Raw genomic sequence first — 19,386 nt, 5'->3', positions numbered from 1 at the left:
TGTTATTGTTGTCTCTAGAGCAATGGTTGTTTTTAGTTTTAATTAATTGTTTTCTATATAGTGATGTTCTGCTGTTATTTTTTACAACATTCTGGGAATTTCTAAGAACGAATACCGGAATACATGTTTGAATAAATGCAAACAAAAATATTTGACTTGATATATCCCCAAATGTAAATCTCAAAGTTTTGGAGTTTGAAATGAGAGAATTTCCTCTTTGGCCTCCGTTTGTTCACTCATTAAACCATATACTATTTTGAAAGAAGAAATATTTTAGTATTACAAGTTTTACTAATAGGGCAATGTTAATTTTTTAGTGTTTGCTATCTGCTATGGCTTCTATATATTTAACCTATGAGATCCTTTCCCCCCCTCTCATTCAGCAACCATCAAATAAGTTGGCAGCCTTAGTGAATAAACTGTTAAAAATTAGGAAATTTAAAAATATTCAACCTGATAATCCATGGATGAAAGAATGAAAATAAATGAGATAGATAAACTGTCTCTATATTACCATAAGAACATCAGGGAAATGTTATGAATAACTGAGGATGCCTAATTAAATCTTGGCCAATTGACAATGTACAGTTAAGTCAATCAAATGATTAAAACAACATTAATTACTGTTTTCCATGAATCAATTTGCCCTCTTGGTGACTTTTTTTTTCCTTCTGAATTCATCTGCTCTAATCTATGGGATTTCTTCTTTGTCTCTCATCCATATACTGTCCAAGTCAAAAACTACTCAGTTGAAGTTATGGATTTCATTTCCTTCAATTTTATGTTCTTTTTAAAAAAATATAATCATAGTTTTGTGTGTAATTTCCCATATTTATGTATCTGTAGTCGTAAGTACATACTTTGGGCAGCTCTATAAAACTTTTAAATAAGCTTAGCCAGATCTGCCTTTTTTCTTTCTTTCTTTCTTTTTTTTTTTTTTTTTGAGGCATGGATCAGCAAACACTTACAGAAAAAAAGAAATTAATTCTACTTAAAGATTAGTGACAATGCATGAATATGTAACTACAAGGGGGAAAGATCCCCTTACACAGGGGAGAAAAACACTGGATTAATCCAGTTTGTTGACTACAAATGGTTAGCCTTACAAACATTATTGAAAAACTGGCTCCTCTTCGTTATCTAAATGATAGATATATAAATATATATCTATATCTATCTATAGATATGTATCTTTGTAGATATAAATGATATATGGTAGGTTAGATAAACAGACAGAAAGACACACAGATGGTAGATAGTAGATAGATGGATCGATGATAGATGGTAGATGGATGGATGGATGGACAGACAGAGACAGACAGAAGGTGGAAGGATGGATGGAGATAGATAGATAGATAGATAGATAGATAGATAGATAGATAGATAGATAGATAGACAGACAGAAAGAAAACAGATGCAGAAGCGTATCAAACCTATTTTGACTTTCCTATCTGACACCTATAAGCGAAGATCAAGGCAGCAAAGCACGCCGTACATCCGGTGAACTCCACAGATCTTATCTATAATAAATACAGATACCGAAGAAAAGTTACACAAGCATTATGAACGAGTGGGACAATCCCTGGAAGCCCGCAGTGCCGGCTGCTGCAGCCGCCGCTGCCACTTCTTTCCCCGCCTCCCGAAAGAGAAGGTCGCGCTTCGTGGCCACCGCAAGATCGACCCGCTCCGGTCGCGCAGAAGGAGGAAGCGAACCAGCGAAAGGCGCTTGCAGCGCCGTCTCCGAGCTCCCAGGCCAATCCGAGCAAGCGCCGAGTCACAGACGTCGGAGGTGGGTAGTTCGATGAGCTCTGCGCTCCCCGCCATTTTGGGCGGCCGAGGGGGGAGCGTAGCCGTAGCGGTGGCGGCGGCCGGAGCTATCCACCTCGGCCCGGCTGCCTCTTCTTCCTCCTCCTCCTCTTCCTCCTCCCCCTCCTCCTCCTCCCCTTTTCCTGACTGTGGCCAAACCGTCTCTCCGGACTCAGGTACTAACGCCTCGTCTCCCCGGCTCGATCATAGGGAGGGATAGAGTAGGGCGAGGCTGGGCAACGCCCGGCAAGGGGGCTTCTTCTCCTAAGCCGGTCCGTGATGACAGATCTTCCACGGTGCATTTGCCTTCTCCTTTTCTCCCGCTTTGCTCGTCCAAGCTGAGTTGAAGCGTGAATTCACTCTTCATTTTCCCTCTTGTTCTCTCTGGGTTGATGCATTCCGAATCCCGCGTCCCGTTGCAGCAACCCATTCACAGAATAACAGAAGAGTTGGAAGGGACCTTGTAGGTCATCTAGTCCAACCCCACCTAGCCCCCACCCCGCCCAAGCAGGAGACCCTACACCGTTGTGAAGGTGGTCCCACCATTTCAACTGACAGAGGATGGAAGGGGTTATCAAAGGCAGCTTTCACACTTAGTTTTAAGAATGCAACCAGGTGCCCAGCTTGTAACTCACGTTGCTTTTACCAGGTGGGGCAGTCAAAGAGGGGTTTTTTTGGGGGGGTGTTCTCCCAAAATCGCTGCATCTGGAAAACAAGGGAAGGAAGAAAACTGCTATCCGTTAAGGGCTGCTTTAAGCCACCCCTGGCAAGGTGGATGGTGGGGCAAACAATACTAAGGGTTGCTTATTGGCAGCTCTTACAACTGAACTCCTAAAATACAGATCGTCCTCGACTTGCAGCCACGATTGAGCCCAACGTTTATGTTGTTAAATGAGAAATGTGTGAAATGATTTTTGCCCCGTTTTACAACTTTTCTTGTCACATTTGTTAAGTGAATCACTGCTATTGTTAAGCTAGTAACACGGTTGTTAAGTGAATCCGGCTTCCCCATCGACTTTGCTTGTCAGCAGGTTGCAAAGGGGGATCACATGACCCCAGGACGCTGCAACCATCATAAATTTGAACCAGTTGTCAAGCATCCAACCCGTACCCAGGCAACACACTATATATCTGAAAGATGGTTTTATTTGTTGTTTTTGTTATAAAAATCTTTTTTAAAAAAACAGCATCCAAACCTAAAGCGTGTGACCACGGAGGTGCTGCAACAGTCGTAAGTGTCAAAAAAGGTCATAAATCACTTTTTTCAGTGATGTTATAACTGTCAGCAGTCATTAAATGAACTGTTGTAAGTTGAGGGCTACCAATAACTAGTATAGTAGGAAAGTCAAGTTAGACTGTTAGATGTTAGTTGGAGAGGAAAGTGGCATGAATAGTTGCCTCACCTTTTGTCAGTGAACAGGCATAAGTGTTCTGGTGTGCTCATGACTACTTTGATTTACTTTACTGATATAAGACATGATCTTTCAGAAGCTCTGATTAAACATTATTATTTGTTCTCCACTCATATTCTCCTATTTCAGTTTTTCACAGCCAGGTTTTTCACGGGAGGAGGGACACATCTCCCTTCACCTTTTAGGAACTCTCAAAACATTTACCTTTTTGAAATGACAAACATTCAGAGATTGTAAAGAAGATCCTAAAACAAGCTTAATGTAGTCTTTATTTATTTATAAAAGTTCTAAGATAAACAGCCTTACTCCATAAGCTCTAGACCCGTGATGGTGAACCTACAGCATGAGTGCCGGAAGTGGCACTCAGAGCCATTTCAGCCAGCATGCAAGCCGTCACCCGTAACAGATCCACTGCGCATGAATCCCAGCCAGCTGATTATTGGATATCTGCCATGCATGTGCGGGGGAGATGCTTGCACATGCGCAGGGAGCAGGGCGCACGGGGTCACGCGTGCATGTGCAGGGAGGTGGGGGGGACCTGCACGCATTGCATTATGGGTGCAGGTGCATGCACGCACTTTCGGCATGTGATGACGAAAAGGTTAGCCATCACTGCTCTAGATAGTGTGCAAAATAAGTTAGAATTAGAACAGCAATGTTGTTAATAAAATAAATGAAACAATAAACAGTAACAGAATTGTATTTCCATTTTAGTCCAGTTCTTTATGTAGGTGCTTAATCTTCAAAGAAATGTTCCATTCTCATCATCACACTACCTGTTGCAGACATATTTGACACACAACAAATTTTAAAGGCAATCTCTTTTATCAAAAGTTTGTCTTTTCTATATTGGTAAACTTTTAGGACAGTAATAAACAACATATATTCTCTCTCCAAACAACCTGTAAATTGATAAGATATAAACATCCCAAGAAATTTAAATGTAATATATATTCATTTGTTTTCATTTGAATTTCCAATTTGCTTGCATTTAGTTTTGGTTGCCATAAGTTTTTGTAGGCGAAAGATGGGAAATAAAAGTTATGATTAAAATAGGCTAATCTAGATTTTCATGTGTCTTTTAATCTTATGGCCCAAAAAACAAATTCTATTTTACATAACATTGTTCAGAAAAAGATCACTTCATAAGTGTTGGAGAGGGGAATGTCAAATAATATCACGACTTATATAGTAGGGTCAAATATCATGGTGAAGTTATATAATTATTATTTGACATCATAACACTTGTCATTGTTACATTATTACATTATCTGATTTGTTATGAATGCTGACTCATCTGTTCAGTTTTTGTTTTTCCCATGGTTTTTAAAGACAAGAAATCCATATATCATTAGTACAAAAGAAGGTTTGAAACAGTATTTTGAAAAACAATTTAAGTAACTTTCAGTGGTTCAATCCTTGCTGCATTTGTTAGGAAGTAAGCTTAATTGAGTTATGTAAGAAGTTTTTCCAAGACATTAAATTTAGGATTGCAATTTGTTGAATTATTTTTAAAAAATATGTTAAGTGCATATTCAACTGTAAGTACTCATATACAAGTGTATGTTGATAGACAAATAGAGGATAAAGATAATTGAATTAATAAATTTGAAATTGCAGTTAGGCTTAGTGCATCTATTTTTATTTGTGGTTTAGAATGTGCATTTTGAATTTATTAAAAATCCAGTAGATATAAAACTAGTGACAAGATTTTTACATTCTACCTTTCACTTTAAGAAAAAACTGGTTACGTGCTTATCCTTCTCCTTGTCCAATTGCAAATCTGGATTTAAATCTATGTAGCTATGATTTGAACTCAGGTTTGATTAAAGAGAAATATCACACTTTTCTACTTGTCACACACACCCCTGCTGTGGACAAAGAGGCTTCCAGGATTCATCATCATTAGATGCTGGGACTGCTCAAAGTTGTAGCATCTGGAAATTACCTGTAAATTCTGTTCTGTTGCTAAGAAAAGAAGTAGGAATCCTGTTACGACACAGAGTTGCAAAATAATGTTCTTCCTTTAATTGGCAATAGCAGTTGACTGATACATATAATTACATATTTAAATTTAGAAGAATGACTATTTATTAAGGAAAACTTTCCTTTGGTAAATGTATGCTAACAAATATAGCCTGTTAACAGAAGTTGATACCATAGTAGAAACTTGCTAACAAACTAAACAAATATTTGCTATTATATCCAGGCAAATATAAATTATTTCCTAGCACCCAGTTAACTGAATTGCTAATAGAAACCTTTTTAGGCAGCTTTTGGCTAAAAAATATATTTTGCCTGAAAGAACAAGTGAGGGAAATAAGAGGTGGCAGGGAATTAAGTTATCAATTCCATGTCAAAGGTTTGAAATTGTGTTTGATTGATGTGTAGTTAGGTATTTTAGTAATTGTTATTGTTTTGTTTCATTTGCATAGTATATCTTATTTATCTCTTTTGCCTTGAGAGCAATCAAACACTTGCAAATCAGTTTCCCAGAGGCATAATATACAGTAATACTTAAATATCTCTTTGGTAAATTAGACTGAATTATGTATTCAATTTTAGATTTAAAAAATGAGGATATTATGATTAATTGGAGATAATTTATATCCATAGCATAGGAGACCTTGTTCACACATTCTAACTTGGGATAGACAATCTACAGTTCTTGAGCAACTTTCATGTAATTTCTCAAACTCCTTTGGCTACAACTAAAATTAGATAGGAAATACATAAAAAATATTGAATTATAATTTAAAAATATAGTATAAGATAGGAATCATGAAAAGTGGCTAAAATGTCACATCTGATAATATTTCAGCAGTGCACCTCAAACCTCTTGTTCGTAGTTCATATCTCACAAGATTTTGACTAGAAATGCCAGATGTGTTGTGCTGCTGGCCCCCAATATAAGACTTGAAATAAATTTAATCTGGCTTAAAGTTACCCTGCCCAAAGCCCCCCCAAAATCCCAAAGATATATAATTCACCCACTTTGTACTGTCCTGCCATGTGTAGCACTTTTCCCCTTCCCCCACCCCAAATAATCTATATTTTGGTTACCAAAAGGTTGCCTATTTTACACTGAAGGTTGCCTATTTTTGCCTTTCATACCACACAATAAGTTTTACTTTTTAAAATAATTCAATTTTATTAAAAGTTTTACACATAAGAGAAAAACTAATGAAAACTAATAAAAGATAAGAAAGCAAAGGAAGGAAGGAAAAGAAAGAAAAAAAGAAAGAGAGAGTCCTTCTCTGAGGAAGATGGATGGTTCAGAATGTGAAAAATAAATATATTAAATGAATTTAGTATTTAATTTTTATTATATCTAATAAATATACTTAATATTTATTAAATAAATGCAGAAAAGAATAAAAATAGATATGCTTCTTATTTCTTCCCCAGCAAATAAAAGTATAATTACAATATTGCTTCCTTCTATAAAATTACAAAAAAATACCTCGTTATTTTCTATTCTCCAATTTTTTTCTAATCAAAACCACAAATTATGTGTGCATTTTTTTCTATATCATGCAAAAAGTATAAGGGATTTCTAGTCAGCCACTAAAACAGATGTTTTTTTCTTTAATCAAAGAGTTCTGCAAGTTCCCTCATCTTCACCAGCCATTCCTCTGTTGTGGGTAATGTTGAACCTTTCCATTTTTGAACATAGAATACTCTTACTGCAGTTACGTATAATAATATTTTTTTCTAGTTATCTATCCATTAGTTTTTCTCCCCTCCCAAAAGTTTCTTTGTTATACTTTCACTTTTAAAATCTTCTGGATTAATGTATGTTTGTATCCATTTTTTTTAGCTTTTTGCATGTCTGTTAAACATATGTTTCTACACGTTTTTCACATTTTCAGCCAATTTTCAGAGTACATTTATATATTCTAAATAATTTCTCTGGTAATCTATGCCAACAAAACATCATTTTATAAAAATTCTCCTTAGGTCTACTCTGGAACATAAAGTGAATTTTAATCCTTTCAACCATATATTTTGCCATTGAACCATTTGTCTATTATAACCAAAGTGTTTACCCCATTTTAATCCTGCATTCTTTCATTTTTGTTCTTCTCTCTTATATCAACAACTTTTTACACAATTCAGCAATACCATGATCATCATAAGTAGATAATTTTATCTCAAACTCTGCTCAAAACCATAAAATTTAACCTAATCGGAAGCTTCTTCATTCTATTTATTTTTAAGCTTTGTGCATTTTTTGTCATTTTCCTTTTGTCTTTTTTATTTCTTTTTTCTTCATGCTGTATTAGTTTGTGTTAGTTTTTATTTTCTCTAATAAAATGTATACAAAAAACAATTTACATAACTACTGAATTTTTTAAAATCGCCTCAAGAGAGTCTGAGTGAAACAAATTACAACTAAATGTCATAATGAATACATAAGGTGCTCCCTTAACTCTGCTATGATTAAATTTAACCTTATTTGTTTCAGCTTGCAACCAAACACGACTTTTAACTACCGAATGCAGAAGACTAGGAAACATGGATATGAAATTCAATTCCTCTCGGAAATATGTTTCTATCAGCATACCATCAAAATCCCAAGCCATGTCACCACACATCAAATCAGTAGATGATATAATTGTCCTCGGAATTAATCTCAGCAAATTTAACAAACCTACGCAGTTTTTTATTTGTGTTTTGGGAGTCTTCCTGTTTTTTCTCATTTATGGATATTTGCAGGTATGTATTCTCATTCTTTGTGTGTTGCTAGAATTGCCAGAAAACAATTTTTGTGGCTTATAGAAATTTTGATGCAGCTACAAGCTTTTTAAAATAAGAAAAAAAATCTATTCTTATCAAGATAAATAGGTATTTGCACATTTGAAGAAAAGTGGGAATGCCCACTCATTAATGGGCTTTCTTAAAAGTTTTGCAAGGTTCAGAATCCATTGAAAAATTTTAGGTAGACATTAGTATAATTAGTATTAGAAATTCAACTGAACATTAAGGTAAATAAATTATTAGGGAATTAGCAAGAATTTAAATGTTATGGTAATCTAAAGAATTATTACATATTTAATAATATACTTGAATATCTAAAATATAAACCTGGAAGATACATGTTTTGCAAATACAAATTTTCATTAGTTATATTATTTTTCTGAAATGTAATTTATTATATAATCCATATGGCACCTTGAAAATTGTGGAGTTATCATAAAACTAACATTTAGATTTAGTAAAAGCATTATTTGTTCTGAGGTGAAACTTCAGGCTATGCAGTTATGGATCCTATAAACATGCAGTGAGAAAGTTTTTTTTACAAAAACAAAACTAGATGTCAAGAAAAAAAGGGCTTTAAGTTTTCTCCCTGCTTTGCTAGTATCTAACTGTTGTGATTTTTTTTTAATGAAATAGTATTCAGGGGAGTTGTCATCTGAAAGCAGAAGTGTCAATTTGAAGTGAACATGCAATCATAATGTATGTTCACTTCATAATGTATGTAGTCATAGTATATGTTTTGAATGGGATCTTTGGGTTATCTAGTCCCATTCATACAATTTTTCACATAAGAGAAAAGACAGATTGTCCACGTATAAGTGCAAAATAGGGCAAACCAGAAAAATATATCTGAATAATGGACAGATAGTAGAAACAACAAATGTAAGTTATGGTTTCTGCCAGGGAATTTCTTCAGAATCAATGGATAAAAGTAGTCTGAGATACCATATAAAGAGAATAATGAAAGAGTATATGATTCAAGAATTTTACTGAGTGACTAAATGATCCCTGAGTGGTCACACATACCGTTCCCATTTGAAAACCACCACCAAGGAGTGTACCACTATTCTGAGAATACTGTTCCATTGGTTAGCGCACATTCCTGTCAGAAAATTCCTTCTAAGCTTGAGTCTAAATCACTTTTCTTTTCATTTCAATCATTAGTCCTTGTCCTGCCCTCATTTCTGGCCCACTCTTGCGCATTTTAGAGATGTGTCTATTTTAGCTTTAACTTTTGTAAACTCAAATATTTTTAACCATTCTTTGTAAGGCTTGGTTTCTAGACTCTTGTTCTTTTGAATGAAATCTAGACTCACTATGTCTTTATCTATAAGGCAATTTTCCAAGTGCTGTCTAACTATTGCAGAGTACAATGGAATTTTATCTCCTGTTATATGAACATAAGGTTTTTGTGGTATAACCCAAGATTTCTTAGATCTGTTTAACTGCTGCAGAACCATGCCTACTCATACTAAGTAATCCTTTGCAGTGGTAATTAACACCAGTTTGTTACCAGTTATGCCTGAGACCCTTCCTGCATATACTGCATCTCAGCCAAGTACCCCAATATTGTATTTAGGCATTTGATTGAATCATATTTCTCAAAGAAGACACATATAATTTTAAGACTTCAGTCCTGATGAACATGACAGTGACTAAATTCCATATTGCCAGCAGCAATATTGATGCAAGAGAAGGACTTCAATCTCCATTCTGTGGATTAATTTCCATCTTCTGCACTAAAAAAAATACCATCATTTGGAATTTAAATTTCAATAGAAATGGCTTTGTATTTGGATGAACCAGCAACAAAATGCATATTGAGCATTTTATGAAAGTTATATAGTACGCATTGGAGCAATTTATTCCAGTTTCACATAGTCATTTATGAAGTTTGAACTAGATGTGAGCAGCTCAGTGAAATGAATGTGCAGCTGCAGTAAAATCAGCAAATATTATGCAAAAGTTTTGGAAATAAAACAGCAATAAAATGCAGCTGTTCTGAATAATACTAAAGCAGGGTTCTTTAATTTTTTGTTGGATATGCAACAACGGCTTGCTTTCTATATTATGCTAAATCATAATGAGTGAGTTTGAACAAAAATAGCACAGTGTACAAACTTGGCTACAATTAACCTTTCATGTAAGCAACATTCCCAAGTTTTGCTTGCTTTTGGAATCATTTGTGCCTTGCACTTGTAGCTGGCTCAGGGCTAGTATGGGAAGCAAGTCAAGTGACTACTAACTGCAACTGGGATTCAGCATGATGTGCAATCAGTAGCTGATGAAACATGAGTTTATTTCTCTAAAATAAACCATGGTTCATTCACTGATTCATTTGTGCATCATCCTAAATCAGAGATCAACAAACCACTTCATTATAATGTGAGAAGGCAAATGGTTTCAAAAGGTAATTGGTTGATATATATAATAGCTAAAGGGGACATATGGGGGGGGCATTTTTTAAAAATATGTCTTCTATTTATACTAATATTAATACTTGTGTTATACATATTGGTGATGTTCAACTATTAAGTACATTAATCCAAAGTCATTTGAAAGTTAATCAGTTCTACATAGCTATTGATGTAACAATGCCATTGATTAGACCTGATAAAGAAAGCAAACAATATAAAAAATGTCATCCCAAATTAAATTGAAAGCTAATATTACAACTCATATAATATGACTACATATCATATTTTGCAATAAGTTTCTGTCTCCTTTCTCTCTAGGAATTGATATTTTCAGTAGAAGGCTTTAAATCTTTTGGCTGGTATCTTACATTAGTACAATTTGGGTTTTATTCCATTTTTGGACTTATAGAACTACAGCTTATTCAAGACAAGAGGAGAAGGTATGAGGTTTATTTTTAGAGCCTTAAAATTCGATTCTTCAAAGCTTGATCCTTATATGTAGTTTTACAAAGTGGACAAAATTTATACAAAAATTTAGCTCCAGTTTGTAAAATAAAGAAAACTAGGGAGACAAGTCAGGACAATACTCTTCAGAAAACTACATATTAATTTATGAAACTGTCTGGAACTGATGAGTTTTCAGAACATGAGTGACTTTTAAATGTAAATTTTCCCCCACTCCATTTTAAAATGGAAAATACTTATATATATAAATGCAATTTTTGTATCCCCATACCAATTAGTTCAAAAGTACAGTTAATAAAATGTTTTTTTTCAGCAGCACGCATAACTTTCCCATTTAATCTACAAATAAAAGGAAAGCTGTATTTTGTTGGCTTAAATAGAGCGTTTCTACACATAAAACATATAAAATAAGATAACTTTAGAACTTTCAAAAGAATTTTTTAATTGGCTTAGCATACAGTGAAAATGCTTCTTAAAATCTGGAACCCGGTGAACTGTGTGGCTTCCGTGCATCAAGTAGACTAGTAGAGCAACCTCTTTCTAGACTATAGCTTACAAGTAATCCTCGCTAAACAACCATTTTACAACTGTTGAACACGCCGGCCATCATAAATGGTGCTCCCCATGTAATAAGCTTTATAACCCATCACAGTGTACTGCAGTCATGTGATTGCGATTCACAGTGGCTTTTTGGCAGTTTCCAGCAAAAAATGCCCATTCAATTGAGTGGTTTTACTTATGGTTTTACTTAACATCCACAGCATTTGCTTAACAATAGTGATGGTCACGTAATGACTGCCACAGAAAAGGCCAGGGTATTATTTCCGGCCATGTGGGCGTCTCAATTTATGACTGTTACAATTTATGACTAATTCTCTGGCTACAAGTCAAGGACTACCTGTATTCATTCTATATGTGAACGTGAAGAACTGCAAAAGAAAGCATGTCTGCTCAGCCACTGGACTTTTATTCCATATTTTTATCAATGAAATGCCCTCAAAGTAGCTGCGGAATTCATGAGACAGATTTTATATCAAGACAGTTTTATGGGAAATCAAAGGGTGAAATTGTCAGCACAATTGTTTAAGAATTATCCTATTGATTAATTTAGAAATGGGACAATCATTGCTATTGAGACCACATTCTTTCCTTTCACTATGTTAGTGAGGGACAAAGCATAAAGGCTATACAAGTTCTTTTACAAAAAGAAAAAAAATTATTGAAATTGTAATAATAAAACAGAGGCTTTGCCTTGAAAAGTTAAACATATTCTGACTTATGTTTAATCAAATTCAGATTTCAGCATTTATATATATCAAGCTTTGCAGAAAAAGCCACCAACTTCCTTAATAATTTTTACTTACCAAAGTAATTAAACCTCTCTATAGTGTTGCCATTTGTTCCCAACATTAGAGCTTCATTTATATTTTCCAGGATCCCAGGCAAAACCTACATGATAATAGCTTTTCTAACAGTGGGGACTATGGGTTTATCAAATACCTCCTTGGGATATCTGAATTATCCTACACAAGTAATCTTCAAGTGCTGTAAACTGATCCCAGTTATGATAGGAGGAGTCTTTATACAAGGTATGGCTTATTCTTGCTATTCATTGCTATTCATTTCAGAAAAATAACCTTGTAAAGACCCAGTATTGGTTTTTCCTGCCTCCCCCCGCCCCATCCTCCATAAAAAAATCAAGAAGACTTCAATTTAGGCCAATAGAAATTATGCATGAAAATAAAATCAGAAACGCCTCAAATCCACTTAGGTTCACCAAGGAACTTTTATATATCTTGCACACTATTACTAGCAAGAATTGCAAACTATTTTCTGCTGTCTTAGGCTGTTAAGATAAATTCATAAAGATATGATTGATAAGCTATTTGAAACTGCCTTATAAGAATATCTTACTTGCTTTAGCCTGCCCAAAATATGGAGAGAATATATGTAAAGTACAAATAATTTGTTAAGTGCTTTAAGTTAATTTAAAATCCCATCACTCCTACATATATGAACATCCAAAGTATGTTGTGAAATACAAGAAAAGCATGTTCTTTCTCTTCTTCAATAATCTCAGAGCACATCATTAAGTTCCTAGCCCTTTTGTGTACTTGTTGATCGTGCCACTTATGAGCCACTTCAGTGATAATTATATAGTTGATTGATTATAACTATGAGGAGGACAAAGTAGAACGTTTATGAATCATTTGAGACAAGCACAAAAGAATAATATCTCCTATTGATAAAATCCATCAAGTATAGTTTTGTTCCCTTTTTTCTTTACTATAATAACATATAGAAAGAAAGCTGATGTATTTTTGTGGAACTTTTTATCTGTGGAAAATTGCAAAAACTTCCTTTGAACTCCATTCTTAAAATGTTTTTAAGCAGCTATTTCTGCTTCTGAAATTTGCAGTAAAGTTATTTAGCTGGATTAACCATGGAACAGTAATAGGTGAATTAAGTGATAACAATTAAATCTGAAGTAAAATGTTAAAATGATTTGAAGTCTGAAATCTTTTTTACTACTTAAATTGCAAATTTCAGACTTAATGTGTTTTTCAGATACATAAAACAGATCAAAATGTGATGAAATGTACCCAGCGGTGGGATTCAAATTTTGGTGGGCGTGGCTTGGTGGTCATGTGACTGGCTGGGTGTGGTCAACTCAACACCACTCACATCGAGGCACACATCTCCTCGCCTGGCCTCTCATGACTGGGGATGCTACAACAGTAATAAGTGTGAAAAATGGTCATAAGTCATTTTTTTCAGTGCTATTGTAACTTTGAATGGTCACTCCACACAAGCAAAGTACCAGCAAAGGAGGGGGGAAAAAACTCCAGAGAAGTTCCAGAGACAGGAAGTCTAGTCCTGCCAAGAATGTAATAAGAGTTAATGGAGAGGCAGTTTCTTTAAGCAACACCAGGATGTTTCCTTCCTGCCTTCCTTACAGGATTAGGCCAGAACTGCTCAGAATGTTAAAAACCGGTTCTAGCGAATAGGTGCGAACCTGTAGATTCCTGAGTACCATTTTAAGCATGCTTATGATAGAAGGGTGTAAATGGTGTGTAAATGGCAGTATAAGCCAGGCAGAAAATGCACATAAGCCCTCTGTTGTGATATTGTGTCAGGATGTTGACAAAAAAAGGAGTGCTTCACGAGTTACTTTAATGATACAGTGAGTGCTTCAGCTTTGCTCCTTCTCACATCAGTATAGATAAATATATGTAATAACAAAACAGTATGGAAAGAAAAGGTAACAGTAAGGTGCCAGAAGAGAGCTATACCAATTTGCAAAACAAGTGTTCTTGTCATAATATATATATATATATACCATATTACTGCAAAAGATTTTGAAAATGTATATGATAATAAATGAATGTGTTTTTAAATGCCACAAAATTCACTGTTCTTTTTACTGTGTAAGTATAATATATGGCTCTCTCATTGATAACTACTGCACTGTATGCATGTATGTGTGTATGTATGTAGAGGGAGGGAGGCAATATTGTGCAGTGTGAAAATAGCCCACATAAAAAGAAGAATATTGATAATATAGCATCATGAATGGGCTAAAAGTAGTCTGACTGAGATAGTATCAACATTTCTTCTTCTCCTCCCACCCCCCTTTTTTTAACAATACAGGGAAACGTTACAACATTGTAGATGTTTCTGCTGCAGTATGTATGAGCTTGGGCTTAATATGGTTTACTCTAGCTGATAGCACAGTTGCACCAAATTTCAATTTGACAGGTAACTTTTATGTTTTGGAACTTTATTCTTTTTTAAACTTGAAAATACATGATGTTTACATAAGTGAACATATAGATAAAGTGACACCATTGACTTGTTGAATTCAGACTCTTCTGCTTGAATTTCTGTAGGGACGTGGAAAGTTACACAAAATAGAGACACTTAGTTATTGAAATCCAGTTATCTTGATTTTGACCCAGGAAATATTCCAGGTAGCACACACACACACACATCTACCCTGCATCATACAACAGTGTCACTTTAAAATTGAGGGCATAATTGGAAAGCCTGAACTACACACAATTTAAATATTAAATTTTGGATATCATATCCTGTTTCATTAACTCGGTATTGGATTTAAACATTTACATGCATTCAGAAAGTATTCAGACCCCCTTCAATTTTGTCAGTTTTGTTATGCTGCAGCCTGATTCTACAGTTGTGGGGAAAAATTCTCATTAATCTACGCTCAGTATCCCATAATGACAAAGTGAAAAAAGAATTTTTGAAATGTCTATGAATTTATTACAAAGAAAAAACTGAAATATCACAATTTCACGCTAAACAAAAACGAATTTACTATTTTTCTTTGAAGTTTTTGCTAGGTCTCCAACCAATTCATAATTAGCTACTTCGAAATCTTTCAGTCTTAGTTTAATTTTCTTCTTCCTCCCACACAACCAAGAAGAAAGTGTGTAAATGCTATATATTTCTGACAAATGAATATTGATCTATGTGATTGAAATGTCAGATTTGCTTATTATTACAAATTTTTTATATTCTATACATTTTCATAAATATATATATATATTTTTAACATTGTAATGTTGTGTATGTCTATTCTTTAAATATATTTTTCTTATACTTGTTTTTATTTTTCTGGTTATTTGAAGGAGTGGTCCTTATATCCCTTGCCCTCTGCGCAGATGCCGTTATAGGAAACGTGCAGGAAAAAGCAATGAAGTTGCATAGTGGCTCAAATTCTGAAATGGTAAATCCTCATATATTTTTTTGTAATGTCATTTAATTGATTGAAAAATATAGGGTTGAACTGTAAGTCTTTTGTTTGAAATCATGTTCTTAAAAATTCAGAATTAGGCGGGATATTGCTAGTTATATGATTTATATTCTGTTGCTCTGATCTAAAAGAATAATAAAATAATCTTTTCTTAGAAGATTTTAAAATCTTTTTCTTAAAAATGCATCAGATAGCTTTTCAAACATTAAGCTAATCCAGACAGATTATGTATATTGATAATATGATATGCATTCATTAGCCTCTTTTTACTATCCTCCAGTTAGAAAGAAGGCTGCCACTACAGAGTTTTTAACATTTACTACATTAAATGTAGCAATAGCTCTCAATAGCTGACATAGATTGATATATCAGAGTGCTATTTTTAAATCTGTTTTCTTTTAAATCTGAAACAGAATCTAAACAGAAATCTAAATCTAAACAGAAAAAAAGAACCTGTTTTAAACATTCAAGATCTCTCAAGATGTTTAATCATTGACAATAGTCACTAATAATTATAATTAGCAAGATTGTAGTGTTAAATGTTTATTTGTAAATAGTACTGAAGCATAAGGTCCACTGATCACATTAGCACAACTTAGTTTCAGTACCTTTTATTGGACCTTTTGATCACTGATAAATCCAAATTATGGAACTAGATCTGTCTGTTCAAAATACGATCAAGCTAGTTAAAAATAACTTTTGTACAAAATTCTAATTCAGTTTCTCAACCATTTATGGCTTACCACTAAATTCACATTAACATTAATCTTTCACATAAAATGTTTGAACTTAATATTTTAATGAATATTAGATATTCAGTAATGTCGGGTGTTTTTTTTAATGTATTTAGTCAGGTGTACCTATTAGTTTTCTGATGTTCTGTCTCTGGAGTGAAAACAATGTGCCCTTCAATATTGTGGCTATAGTGATACACTTCCTTTTTTTGTAAAATGGCATATTTTGTAAGAAATAAGTTTGAATAGGAGAGAATAGTGCATTTTATTAATATACTACCAAAAACAGTAAACATTGATTAAGGTAGTAGTAAAGATATAATGACCCTTTGATTTCCCTTAATGTACTGTGTATAGCAATGCTTACAGATCACAGTTCTTTACCGGTATACTGTAGTGAAAGCCAAATTGTATTATCCACCAAATGTCCATAGTTCAAACTTTTGTTCCTGGACTTCTTGCCTGATTCAGATAACACATGTTCACAATTTAGTTGTCTTAGGAGAAAAATGGCAGCCAATGCACCTGAATATAATATAATACAGTAAAGGATGAAATGCCTCAGTGCTACTTTTTGCATTTAGCATCTTGGGATATAGCAAGTCTTCTGTTGTAGCGGAAATTTTGGGATAAAATGTAAATCCTTTGAAAAGAAATGATTCAATCTTTTTCAGAAGCAAACCGGAAAAATTTATCTAGTACCAAAACATTTCAATTTTTGAAAATTAATATAATACATGTCTATTTTTTACTTCCTAGCATTTTTCCCACAAGTGCAGGGCCCACTTTTTTCAGATCAACTAAATATTGATTCATCTCATTTGCTGACTGCCAAAGTATATCTTAGTTATGTAAAATGCAGATCACTTAAAATACTGTGTAGTTTAAATTATTCAGAAACATCCAGCCTAATTGTGCTAGAATTTGCTGTCATCCAGTTTGAAAAATGAGTAAAAAATATTGTACTACCTAAAGGGAATGTTTGCAGATCCACAGAGCAAATTTGTGGCATATTTGAAACAACAGAAATTTAAATAATTTGTTTTTGTAATTATTCCAGGTTTTGTATTCCTATTCAATAGGTTTCCTATACATTCTAGTGGGATTGACATGCACTGCTGGCCTAACTCCTGCAGTAACATTTTGTTCAAAGGTAAATGTGTTGATTGTATTACAATTTTTATTATTGGTAAATGTACACTTCACATTTATGTGGTGTTGGAGTACTTATTGGATGAACTGTTTAATATTTTTTTCCATTGTGCTGTGTATGTATGTAAGTGTGTGTGTGTGTGTGTGTGTGTGTGTGTGTGTGTATATATATATATAAAATAAGAAAAATAAATTGTATTATTCATTAAGGCTGAAAGATAATCCCCTTCAACCGAACTGGGAATTATTCCTCGGTAGACACATTTAGCATTGTACAGTAATACAACAAAGCTTGAAACTCTTATATGTAATCATCCTCATCAGAATTACTTTGTATTCTTTGAAATGTCAAGGAATGTTTATAATTTAATTATTGCTTTATCCATTATTCATCAAAAATTAAATACAAACTTTGAAAGCTTTAAGCACTTTTACTTTAGTTCAGGCAGCATATTAAAGACATTTATTTCATTTTGCAATACCTCAGGGTTTATTTAGCATTTTACTAAAAATGTTATTATTGTTTTTGCAGCGCCCAGTTCAAACATACGGCTATGCATTCTTATTCTCCTTGACTGGCTATTTTGGAATCTCTTTTGTCCTGGCTTTGATTAAAATCTTTGGGGCTCTTTTAGCTGTAACAGGTATTACTGAGTTTATACATTTACAGGAGATTTGAAACAGACTCCATGTTTGGATGAAATTTGTAAACTATGTAATCTCTAGATGCTTAAAATAGGTTGTTAAACATCTTCTACTACAGATACAAAGCACCCTACATTTGATCTGATGCCTATTCCTTTATTCTGGTTTTAAATTCAAATGGTGAGCATACAGATTAAAAGCATGTAATGTTTTCATTTTGATATAGATGTTATTGGAAAGAAATCAGTGTAAATTCAAATTCATATAAGAAATTCATAAAATTCCATAATGAGCTATGGAAAAGCATAATCAATATTTTTTTTAAATATATATACATTTAGCTATTTAAAAATATGTTTTTATCTGACTTTTTTTTTTAAAAAAAATCTTTAATATAGTTAGCAATAGCACTTAGAGTGCTTTACAGCCTCTCTAAGAGGTCTCCAACAATCTGGGTCCTCATTTTACCAACCTCAGAAGGATGGAAGGCTGAGTCAATTTTCAACCTTGAGCCAGTGAGACTTGAACTGCAATGTTAATAATGATAGATGATCAAGAAATCTTCTGATGAGAATAAAACAGAATATATTCATCACAAAAAACACTTTCAATCAATTGTAAAATGATTCAGATAAAAAACAAAACCAAACATAGTCATTAAAAGTCAAAAGAGAACAACAGAAAACTGTAGAAGGAACGGGGGTATATCTGTCAGATTCTGGATTACTTTCAACATATTGAAATTATATTTGATATTTGATTGGCCCATGAATATTTTTTTTCAGGAAAAGTGGATCAGTGGTTTTTATCAGTCTTCCTTAAAACACATAAAGGATTAAGAATGATACTTTGAGTAACATTGCTTTAGTTTAGACATAGTCATTCAGCTTTCAGCCATATAGCTTTCAGCTCAAACTTATTAAATATACTTTTTCTAGATTTGCCATTTTTCAGTAGTTGTAAGATGGAAAGAGCATATGCATATGATAGGCTTTATTTCTTGTCCTTGGAGAGAAAGACGTGAGCATGATCAAGAAAGAAAGACACAATGGCTAATTTCAATCCTAGACTTGGTTCCATATTGGGATTTAAGTAACAACCGAGGCAATGCTCTGTTACTGCTTCTTTTGTTTAGTATAGATCAGGGGTGTCAAACTCAAGACCTGTGGGCTGGATTTTCTGCCTGGACTGCCTCCTGCAGCACTTTGCCAGCAAAA

The 19,386-nt window shown here is 33.8% G+C and overlaps 1 protein-coding gene across 7 annotated transcripts in view; it reads left to right on the top strand.

Annotated features, from left to right (window-relative positions):
- The first annotated feature begins 1,535 nt into the window (after positions 1–1,535).
- Positions 1,536–19,386, top strand: part of SLC35B3 (solute carrier family 35 member B3) — a 29,883-nt gene continuing 12,032 nt past the window's right edge. The window contains exons 1-8 of one of the 7 annotated variants that reach the window (XM_087930828.1): positions 1,536–1,789; positions 7,687–7,937; positions 10,715–10,836; positions 12,296–12,450; positions 14,513–14,620; positions 15,514–15,611; positions 17,433–17,525; positions 18,057–18,168. In XM_087930828.1, coding sequence (XP_087786954.1) covers positions 7,737–7,937; positions 10,715–10,836; positions 12,296–12,450; positions 14,513–14,620; positions 15,514–15,611; positions 17,433–17,525; positions 18,057–18,168 — 889 coding nt within the window. In that variant the 5' untranslated portion in view covers positions 1,536–1,789; positions 7,687–7,736. Of the gene's footprint in view, positions 1,790–1,827; positions 1,983–6,816; positions 6,910–7,686; positions 7,938–10,714; positions 10,837–12,295; positions 12,451–14,512; positions 14,621–15,513; positions 15,612–17,432; positions 17,526–18,056; positions 18,169–19,386 lie in introns of those variants that run through there. The other 6 variants (XM_026715013.2, XM_087930829.1, XM_087930827.1 and 3 more) reach the window with 6 other exon arrangements.

Source organism: Pseudonaja textilis, chromosome 3 (genome assembly GCF_049901715.1).
Source record: "Pseudonaja textilis isolate UNSWEBS1 chromosome 3, rPseTex1.2, whole genome shotgun sequence".
Classification (NCBI taxonomy): Eukaryota; Metazoa; Chordata; class Lepidosauria; order Squamata; family Elapidae; genus Pseudonaja; species Pseudonaja textilis.
Note: the sequence above shows the minus strand (reverse complement) of the source record. Positions and strands in the feature narration are given on the sequence as shown.